The sequence below is a fragment of the Barbus barbus genome, assembly GCF_936440315.1.
Source record: "Barbus barbus genome assembly, chromosome: 21".
Taxonomy (NCBI): Eukaryota; Metazoa; Chordata; class Actinopteri; order Cypriniformes; family Cyprinidae; genus Barbus; species Barbus barbus.
Genome location: NC_136749.1, coordinates 31066067 through 31077593, shown reverse-complemented (window position 1 = coordinate 31077593; position 11527 = coordinate 31066067). Strand labels below are relative to the sequence as shown.

At 41.0% G+C, this 11527-nt stretch overlaps 1 protein-coding gene across 3 annotated transcripts; it reads right to left on the bottom strand.

Moving 5' to 3' along the window:
* Window positions 1–189: 189 nt before the first annotated feature.
* pklr (pyruvate kinase L/R) lies at window positions 190–9982 on the bottom strand. Of its 3 annotated transcripts, none has more exons than XM_079445607.1 (11): window positions 9843–9982; window positions 5626–5790; window positions 5304–5395; window positions 5098–5229; window positions 4819–5005; window positions 3920–4193; window positions 2419–2569; window positions 1383–1535; window positions 1137–1303; window positions 682–863; window positions 190–435 (listed from the first exon to the last, which is right to left on the bottom strand). In XM_079445607.1, exons 2-11 carry the CDS (start codon window positions 5762–5764, stop codon window positions 329–331), a joined length of 1584 nt encoding a protein of 527 aa, XP_079301733.1. In that variant the 5' UTR covers window positions 5765–5790; window positions 9843–9982; the 3' UTR covers window positions 190–328. The 3 variants fall into 3 exon arrangements, with proteins under 3 accessions (XP_079301733.1, XP_079301731.1, XP_079301732.1); XM_079445605.1 differs by lacking the exon at window positions 9843–9982 and adding an exon at window positions 7949–8082; XM_079445606.1 differs by lacking the exon at window positions 9843–9982 and adding an exon at window positions 7847–7986.
* Between the last annotated feature and the right edge of the window lie 1545 nt (window positions 9983–11527).

Here is an 11527-nt window from a genome sequence, read left to right as displayed (position 1 = left end):
GTGACATTTTGAATATAAAAACACTAGAGCTGTGTATTTTCAGAACGCTGCAGATGACGTGAGATGGGAACACAAGTGATAAAAACGCCAGTCTAGTGCATGTTTACAGACAAAAACAATAGAAGATCATGAGGAGAGACTGTGTGTTAGCGGTTTATCACAGGAAAATAAAAACACCACACATGGCTTCTTTCATTCATTTATTGCTATAGAAATGATTGACATATGAAGGGTGTCAGTGAAGCAGAAATCAACACTGACTCATATAATCAGAGTTAATTAGCACAGGACTGTCAATCAGTGACTCCAGCCAATCAGAGGCTCTGGTTCAGGGCACAGTGACCACTCTCATGATGTTCGTGTGTCCAGATCCAGGACTCCAGCCGGTGACAACAATCACCATATCACCCGCCCTGAAGAACCCCCGCGCTTTACCTGCTCACACACACAAAGATTTAATGGATTTCTTTTTTTGCAGTCAAATTGCATTGACTGCTCTAAAATATGAGAACGCAGTGTTTCAGGAGTTTAGGACACAGAATAGAACACATTTAATTCAATTACTGTTTCATTTCCTATTTGAGTTTATGAAGGTTATATGCTTTATTTTGTAAGATAAACACACTACACACACATTAACACACACGCTGTACACACACTAACAGACACACACACACTCACCGATGTCTATGGCAAACGTGACGCGGTTGTCCACGTCATCGGCCCATACGTCGGCGGGTGGAGCTCTGAAGAGGGCAGGGAAAACGCCGCGGAGCAGCTGTGATTGACGGGCCACCTGGACGTTCCTCGTCACGGCGATGATTGGACAGCGAGGACGATATCGAGATAATAAATGAGCCGACCTGCACCACAGACACACACACCACATGGTGAAGACATAAAAAGCAGAAATGTGTGTGTCTCTGTTTCTCACTGCACAGATAGTGAAATCTCATTGGTCTAAATCCTACTCAATAGGAAATATCACAGATGTTCTGATTGATTGTGATCTAATATGACCATCACTGTTACATTTAAACTTAAATATGTTTGTGTATGTGTTAGTGAGTGTGTGTTTATATTTGTGCAAGTTTGTATTTGAGTGTATTTGTGTGTGAGTGTGTGTGTGTGTGTACCTGCCGGACGTGGTGATGATGATGATGGCTCCAGCGCAGCATTTGAAGGATGACTCGACGGCTCCGATGGCCGTGACTTCTGTGGGGTCGGAGCTCAGCGGGGTCAAGCGGCGCAGCTCTTCAAACAGCTGCTGATGAAAGATGGCCGCCTCAGCCTCGCGACAGATCTGACACACACACACACAGACAGAGAGTGAGATGGCAGTGACAGGACAGAGGGGTCAGAGGTCACGCAATCACACACACCGAGTGCATCATGGCGACAGCTTCTACAGGGAAGCTTCCTTTGGCCGTTTCTGCAGACAGCATGACACAGTCGGCTCCGTCCAGCACCGCATTGGCCACATCACTGCTCTCTGCACGGGTGGGACGCGTGTGATGGACCATACTCTCCAGCATCTGAACACACACACACACACACAGACACATATTATGAATCAGGTCGTGTGTGTGTGTCGAAGCAGTGCTGCAAAACAGCTGTCAGTGTCAGAATTAAATCTCATTTCTGTTTCTCCTCTAAACTAAGAAAATACATGCTTTTAGAAACTGGGACATATGTGGGAAATTTGAATTTCTATACTTCATGGAAAAAAACTATGGAAATTATTATTTTTTTTATTATAAGTTGGAAGAAATTGCGAGCCAGTTGTAAATGCCCCCCCCCAATGTAATTATTTACAATTTTAATAATTAAAAATGATGTAATTATTTTATTTATATAATTAATTCATTTTAAATGTTAGTTTAATGAAAAATTATTCTAAATAGAATTTATATGATTTTAATGAGGTACTTTAGGTATTTAGATATATTATCATACATATTAAATGCATTAGATTTAAATTATTCTTATACATTTATTTATAAGTTAAATATAGAATAAAATAAATTTACATATATATATATATATATATATATACATATATATATATATATATATATATATATATACAGATATATTTATAATATTTACTCTATATAAATATTAAATGAAATTGCCAATAGTTTCTGTAAACAAACTAGTACCAGAAATATCTTGAAGGCCTTCGAATATTGTCTTTGACAATGAAAATTAAATGTAAATATTATAAATATTAAATATAAATAAATATTAAATTAAATTGCCACTAGTTTCTGTACATAAACTAGTATCAGAATAGGACTTCAAATATTGTCCTCATAGTCAGAATGGTTGAGCAGTGCTGATCTAAATTCTTGATTTTAATGGACAAAATTTTCATTCGTTTCATTGTTCTGATCATCAGGATCATGCATGACGCACCTGTGTGGCACAGATCACGGGTTTGCCTGCAGAATTACAGCGTCCGATCATCATCTTCTGAGCAATGAAGACTTTCTCCGCCGGGATCTCGATGCCCAGGTCACCACGAGCCACCATGATGCCATCGCTCTCCTTCAGAATCTCCTCGAAACTACAGTGATAAATGATGAGATGTGAGGAGACAGAGCACAAGAGCATGTGGAAGTGAGTTGAAGCATGTGGCAGTGTTTGGAAATGTGCGGAGGCATGTTGAAGTGTGTGGAAGCGTTTGGAAGAGTGTTGAAGCGTGTGGAAGCGTGCTGAAGCATGTTGAAGCATGTGGAAGAGTGTAGAAGCGTGTTGAAGCATGTGGAAGAGTGTAGAAGCGTGTTGAAGCATGTGGAAGCATGTTAAAGCATGTTGCAGTGTGTGGATGTGTGCTGAAGCATGTAAAGCATGTTGAAGCATGTGGAAGTGTGTTGAAGCATGTGGAAGAGTGTTGAATCATGTTGAAGGGTGTGGAAGAGTGTTGAAGAGTGTGAAGTGACATACTGCCAAGTATGGTGACCCATACTCGGAATTCATGCTCTGCATTTAACCCATCCAACATGCACACACACAGCAGTGAACACACACACACACACACACACACACACACAGCAGTGAACACACACCCGGAGCAGTGGGCATTTATGCTGCGGCGCCCGGGGAGCAGTTGGGGGTTCGGTGCCTTGCTCAAGGGCACCTCAGTCGTGGTATTGAGGGTGGAGAGAGCGCTGGACATTCACTCCCCCCACCTACAATCCCTGCCGGCCCGAGACTCGAACCCGCAACCTTTGGATTACGAGTCCGACTCTCTAACCATTAGGCCACGACTTCCCTCAGTGGAAGTGTGGAAGCATGTTGAAGAGTGTTGAAGTGTGTTGAAGAGTGTTGAAGCGTGTTGAAGAGTGTGGAAGCATGTTGAAGCGTGTTTAAGAGTGTTGAAGCGTGTTGAAGAGTGTGGAAGCATGTTGAAGCGTGTTTAAGAGTGTTGAAGCGTGTTGAAGAGTGTGGAAGCATGTTGAAGAGTGTGGAAGCGTGTTGAAGATTGTTGAAGCGTGTTGAAGAGTGTGGAAGCATGCTGAAGCGAGTTGAAGCTTGTTGAAGCATGTTGAAGCATATGGAAGAGTGTTAAAGTGTGTTGAAGAGTGTGGAAGCATGTTGAAGCGTGTTTAAGAGTGTTGAAGCGTGTTGAAGAGTGTGGAAGCATGTTGAAGAGTGTGGAAGCGTGTTGAAGCGTGTGGAAGCGTGTTGAAGATTGTTGAAGCGTGTTGAAGAGTGTGGAAGCATGCTGAAGCGAGTTGAAGCTTGTTGAAGCATGTTGAAGCATATGGAAGAGTGTTAAAGTGTGTTGAAGAGTGTGGAAGCATGTTGAAGCGTGTGGAAGTGTGTGAATGCGTGTTGATGTGTTCGGAAGCGTACTGAAGTGTTTGGAAGTGTTTTGAAGCATGTGGAAGCGTACACAGTGTATCAGTCTCACTTCTGAACACCCTGTCTGCTCTCTACTTTGCTGATGATTTTGATGATCTGTCCTTTGGCTCCCAGCGCCTTCCTCACTGCCCTCACGTCCTCAGCCGAGCGGATGAAGGAGGCGAAGATGATGTCCACATCCTGCTCCATGCCGAAGAGTAGGTCGGATCGGTCACGGTTGCTCACCGATGGCAGGTTCACCAGATCCGCTCCCGGCAGATTCACACCTTTACGACTACCCAGAATGCCACCGTTCTCAACGCGAGCCTCCACCCATGTCTCACCTGACAGAAGAGTTTAGGAGATCAGAAACACTTTTTAATTTTTAGTTTTCATTATCTTTGTACAACTTGTTTTAAATCCGAGGACTGTAGCTGGAGGAGCAATCAAACACATCTGCAGCAATTAAATAATGAAATCTGATAAATAAATGTATTTGTGGAATAGAATTGAATGGGTTTCTTTTAAAGTGTCCAGAAGAAAGAATGATTACTGATTAAACATATCATTAGTGATATCCAAATATCACGATATAAAAGTAATATATAAGATTTTGCACCTCAAGACCACAAACAAAAAACAAACAAACAATAACAGGGTGAAGCTTATAAAAATATCAAAAAATGTGTGCGGGATATACAGTACCACTACCAAAAAAGAAAGAAAGAAAACTGAGAAATTATTTTATGCATAAATAAAAAATAAAGCATATTACATAGCATATAAAAAGAAATTCATTATGACAATTTTCAGTATAGCAATGCAAAATATTCTCATTCTCTTTACTACAATAAAAAAATTGTATGTAATTGAAATGGTAAATATTATTTTAAAGCATTTGAATTACATACAGTACTATGTCATTTAAAGTATTATGTAAAAAAATGAGCTGATGTTTGTTTGCTGTACCAATCTCCAGGACTTTGAGTGCGAGGAGGCCGTCATCAATGAATATCCTGCTTCCTTTCTTGAGCACGCGCGGCAGGCTGGGATAATCCACCCAGATCACCAACCCGTCCGTCTTATCACGATCCACCTCTGCCGTCACCACTCGAACCGACGCTCCTCGCTCCAGCATCACCTCAGCGTCCGCAGACTGACACACACACACACACACACACACACACACATACACTGAGTGTCTGACTCACTATCACACACACACTCCTCTACTCAGGCCAGTCGTACCCCTTTAACCAGGCCGGTGCGGATCTCCGGTCCTTTGGTGTCCAGAGCGATGGCCACAGGCCTGTAGTACAGCGGGTCAGAGGTCAACGTCTCCACCGCCTCACGGATGTTACGGATCGTCTCTCCATGATACTAGAAGAGATACATGTGAGACGCTGAACGTGTGTCATAGAGACACACACACACACACACACACACACACACACCTCATGAGAGCCGTGAGAGAAGTTCAGTCTGGCGATGTTCATACCGGCCTTCACCATCTCCTGCAGTTTGGTGATGGAGCGGGAGGCGGGGCCTTTTTTGAAATTATAAAATAAAAAAATATTAAAAATAGGTTTTCCTGTAGCTCAGAAGGTTGAACAGGCATTAGCAACACCATGGTCATTGGTTCGATTCCCAGGGAAAGGATGAACCGTTTCAATGTAAATATCTACTCAAATTCAATGTCAGATATAAAAATTCAAATGAAAATGTATTATGTAATTCTGATGATTATGATTGTATTGTGGCGCTGCCGTGACTAACCGATGGTGCAGATGATGCTGGTGTTGCGCGCAGTGATCGGCTCCTGATCGATGTCCAGCAGACACAGATGCTCCAGAAACGTGTCAGCCATCGATGCGTCCAACTGCTGCTTCTGAATGAAGGAGTCCGGCAGAGTCATGGCGTCTGAGTAACGCCTGATACGAGCTGAGACAGACAGACAGATGAATGGACAGACGAATGGACGGACGGATTGACAGACAGATGGACAGAGAGATAAAGACAGACACACAGACAGAGACAGACAGACAGAGATACGGATAGAGAGACAGACAGATGCAGAGAGAGATGGACAGGCAGATGAATGAACAGACAGAGACATACAGATGGAAGGACAGAAAGACAGACAGACAGATTCATATTCTTTTCATCAAAAGTATCACACAATGAGAGAAATATTTTGACCAAATATTAAACACACAATCGTTTAATTTGACCACACATCCCTCTGGAATACTAATATCTGTGTCTAGTGACTTTAAACTGTATAACTGATGATGATGTCTCTCATGCCATGACACACTCCAGCCAGTCTTTCATGTGATCTACTGATTGATCTGATCAATCGCTCGCAGCGAGTCAGTGATGAGGACGGGTCTCTCTTCATGACTGCTGGATGAAGATGTTTGTGATGTTTCGTGATGAATATTTCGGGATGAGTGTTTGTCAAGGACAAGCAAACGAAAAGAAGAAAACAAGAGCAGAGAGAAGAGAGAAACTAGAGAGAGCAGACGCGTGTGTTTGATGTGAGAGTGATGAAACAAGATCCTGCAAAACACTGAAGAGAGAAACACGTCTGACTACATCTGCTGAGATTCTGTTCATGGAGAGAAAGATTTATGAAGAGAAAAGCAAGGTCACAACACAAAGAGACAGACAGACAGAGACAGGGAGGATGAATGAACAGAGCCAATGCTGGATAAAATAAATCCATGAGACAGACAATAGAGAGCTGAAGATACAGTTCACTGCAAACACAGCAGCAGCAGCTCAGACACGTGATCACATGACACTCTGACTGACAGACGCTTCAGCCAATGAGAGACAGGCACACACACACACACACACACTCACACACACACACACACACACACACACACACACACACACACACGTTGGTTTTTGTGGTTTATGGGGACTCTCCATAGGCGTAATGGTTTTTATACTGAACAAACTGTGTGTGCTATTGCCCTACACCAACCCTACACCTAAACTTAGCCCTCACAGGAGACTTTGTGCATTTCTACTTTCCCCCAAAAAAACCTCACTCTGTATGATTTATAAGGGGACATGGGGCAATGTCCTGAAAAGTCACCTTCACTTTGTTATACCTGTCATACCTGTGTTATTATACAAATTTATGTCCTCATTTGTCACAAAAACACACGCGCACACACACACACACACACATTTATACACACACACACATTTATACACACACACACACACACACATGTTGGTTTTGCTATACTTGTGAGGACTTTCATAGACTTCTATGGTTTTTATACTGTACAAACTGTATGTGCTATTGCCCTACACCTAAACTTAGCCCTCACAGGAGACTTTGTGCATTTTTACATTTTAAGATAAACTTCATTTAGTATTTTAGCACACTCGCACACACTCGCACACACTCGCACACACACACACACACACACACACACACACACACACACATATACACACACACACTAGATATAATACAATCACACTGACAGTAAAAACAATGATTCAGTTCAATTGTGATTAAATTGCGATGCATTAAATGTTGACTGTCTTTGACGTCTGCCTGAAGTTTATTCAGATTTCAACATGATTCATAATTACTGTACAATTATTTTACAAAATTATACTATATACACAAATGTAAGTGGAACAAGGAACAAATTATAAAAAACTACAAATAAAATAAATGTGCATAAGACATTTGAAATAAAATGATTTTAATAATTATAAAACAGTGTAATTATATGCATATAAAATCATAATTCAATATTTAAATAATTCAAGAATCCAAATGACATGCACAATCTTTGAATATATACATTCTACTGTATATCAAGCTGATCGACAATTAAGTGGTTAGCAGGTTTCATTGCAGCAAGTTTGATCCAGAATGACTGACTGACACTTCTATAGTTTAGATCAGATCTCTGTCAAAGCCACAGCTGAGCAAAGATCTATCATGACATGAAGCATTTACACAGAATCCTTCCTCAGGTCTAGAGGAGCAGATCTCAGAAGACTCTGGCAGCATGGATCATCAGTCTGAAGATCTCGAGAAGCTCTATGTGTTCATACTCACCTCCCATCCTGACAGATCCTCTATACTCCAGTCACTGCACACACTCTCTGTCTCTCACACTCTCTTTATTCTCCCGGCTCTCTGTCTCCTCACACTCGGCTCTCGTTCAGGTGTTTATTTGCACATCAGCCCTGATTCTAAAAATGACCATCCAGACTTTGCCCTTACTAAATATATCCACACAGAAACAAACCAACCCGACTGAACACTTTCTGCTGACACAAGCATCTGCTTCATCAATCAGAGAGAGTTCGGTGCTATCAGAAAATGATCAAACACTTTCTCAGCTGAGGAATTAAATATGTTTCATCCTGAACAATACTCGGTCTCAATAATGAGTCTATTGTCTTGAGCTGCTTTACAGCTGAAATTGTTTCATAACTGAGGAATTTGACAACACTGACACCGTTACTGAGCTGAATAGTGACACTAGTGTCTGCCATATACACACTACATGGACAGAAATATTGGGACACACCTCAAACGCAATGCCACAGGTGTATAAAATCTCCCAGCATGCAGCATGCTTGTTTTTGATATAAAAAAGTTCTATTTTTGGCAAATATAAAAGCCCTTTCACACCAAAAGTGAAATGAATATGCCTCAGGCTGAAGGAAAAGTATTTCAACTCAAAAATGCACATCTGTACAGTAGAACGCAGAAGAAGAAAGTTCACACACCTCAGCAATAAAAGAAAACATTTATCTAGAGTAATTTTTGCTTATTAGTATGGTTGAATTGGTTCATGGAAGGTCAGCTTAATAAAATGGGATTAAATACATAAAGGATGTTTGTGTTATTGATTGAGTTAAAAAGATTGCATGAAGCTAGAATAAAGCGGGTTGTTTTGTTTAAAAGCAAAGGTTCTGTTCTTTCTGTTCTGACATATTGCATGATCAGATATTCATACAATAAAATATTCTGGGGGCCATGAAAATGATCAAAAATGCTGGCGGCACCTAGCAACTTTTTGTGTTTTTTGAAAACGCTGGCAGGGAAAGAGTTAAAAACATCCTAAAATCATTCTGTCATCATTTATTCCTCCCCTCACACCAATCCAAAGACTCAGACTCTCTTCTGTGGAACACAAAAGATGATGAAGTGGACTTTATTAGCTTTATTTAGCTGACATTATATTTTTTGTCAAGTCAAGTCACCTTTATTTATGCAGCGCTTTTAACAATACAGATGGTGTCAAAGCAGCTTTACAGTATTAAACAGGAAAATAGTGTGTCAATAATGCAAAAGGACGACATTAAACACTCAATTTGCAGTTAAAGGCAGGCAATGAGAACCCAAACTGTTAGGTTCCCCACATTCTCCAAAATATCTTCTTTGATGTTCCACAGAAGAAAGTGATGAAGAACATGAGGCGAGTAAATGATGATGAGTTTTGGCCTGTTTGTGCTGAAGGTCTTTATCTCTGTCAGAGGTGAATCTGTACAGATCAACAGTAATAAAGCCGGTGTGTTTGCAGTGACTATTGCAGGTAGTAAATCAGTAGCTAGTGGACAAACAAACCTTTGTGCAGAAAGAGTCACTTTGAGACCGAAACACTGGAGACAAAACTGGAATAAAAACAAGCTTGAGGAAAACAGAGAATAATGTGGTTTTACTTTGGTGTTTTACTCTTGTTAAAATGTTTAGCTAGAAATAACTGAGTTATATCAGAATAACAAACTGAGATCTGGAGCACAGCTGCACTGATGAAGGATTTGATGTTAACTTTTATGACTGAATTCGTTCACTCATGGACAAATATCTGAACTTTGGACAGACGAGGAACAGTTACATAAGAAGTTCTTCCAGGAGAGCTTTACTTCAGTCTCAGTAACACAAACACCCCGACGTTTAACCCGTATATGATGTTTAGCGAGACAGACGGGTGACTTACCTGAGTGTGTCCTGCTGCTGAAGGAGTCTCCAGCCTGAGCTCAAGACTTCTGGAGATACACTGATCTTCTGCAGCGCCACCTATAGGACTCAGACTGACATACACGAGTCAAGGTCAAAGTCTGATTCATCTGGACGGACTCAACACACACACACACACATGTTTGGACTCTCCATAGGCGTAATGGTTTTTATTCTGAACAAACTGTGTGTGCTATTGCCCTACACCAACCCTACACCTAAACTTAGCCCTCACAGGAGACTTTGTGCATTTTTAGATTTTCAAAAAAACACCATTTAGTATGTTTTTTAAGCCTTTTGAATTACGGGGACATAGGCAGTGTCCTCATAAACCACCTTCATATTGTAATACCTCTGTCATACCCATGTCATTATACACATTTGTGTCCTCATAAACCATATAAACATACACACACACACACACACACACACACACACACACACACTCTCACTCACACACACACACACTCTTCCACACACATACACACACACACACACACACACACACACACACTCTCACTCACACACACACACACTCTTCCACACACACACACTCTTCCACACACATACACACGCACACACACACACACACACTCTCACACACACGCGCGCGCGCGCGCACACACACACACACACACACGTGCGCACACACACACACACACACACACACACACACACACACACAGGTGAGGGTGATTTCACCAAGTACAACATGTACCTGGATCAACGTCCATGTTTATCCTGGAACAACATTCCAATCAACCAATCAGAACTGAGAGATAACTTTTCAGCAAATATATGTTTTAGGCTTATGATCAGGGTTAGTTTGCTTCTACACCCTTGTTAATCAGCTATAATTTGCCATTGATTTTAGGAATAAATTATGGGTAGGGTTAGGTCTAGGGGTAGGGATTGGGTTAAGTCTATATTTTTGGACAGTAATGTTGATCCAGGAACATGTCTTACTTGGCAAAATCATGGTGACCATATTCCTATTATTATGGGTTCATTCCATAGATGTAATGGTTTTTCTAATATACAAACCCTAACCCTAAACCTACCCCTCACACAAAACTACAGGCATTTTTAGACTCTCAAAATACTTCATTCTGTGTGATTTATATCTTATAAGCTTTTTTCATCATAGGGACCAACAAATGTCTCCTTTAGGATATCAGAGCGAATCAGACAATTTAACATTCGATCAGAAGATCAAAACATTAGGAGCCGAAATTCCACAGATGCCCAAGACAACAGGATGTCCATCATAAATCAGATCCCTAGCGCCAGCCCGTCTGAAGCAAGCCTAACCAACAAGCCTCTTTCACAGAACAACTTACAACATTAACACAAAAGAACACATTGATAATCTCAACTCAGGAAGGAGATTGTCAAATTTGGGACAAGTAACCAAGATTGATGATCACATCTTGACCAAAATCATTAATAGAGACTTTGTTGGGTGAGTTCCCCTACCCAGGACAAGAACCAGACTGAAATTCCTAATGAGACCTTTTAACCTCTTTGGTCTTCACAGAACATATTCTCACATCCACAGAATAGCACAGAAACGGTCTTTTATGGCCCAAAATCATCTTAATAGGACTTACGAGCAACTAATGATTTCTATGCATAACTCCATATTATGTATGTAACCCACACATT

Bases quoted from the DNA above. Each gene is read 5' to 3' on its own strand.
- pklr (XM_079445605.1), bottom strand. The intron at 1,304-1,382 runs GTGTGTGTGATT...TGTGTGTGTCAG, and splicing joins CTGTCGCCATGATGCACTCG to ATCTGTCGCGAGGCTGAGGC. The intron at 864-1,136 runs GTACACACACAC...TCTGTGGTGCAG, and splicing joins ATCATCACCACGTCCGGCAG to GTCGGCTCATTTATTATCTC.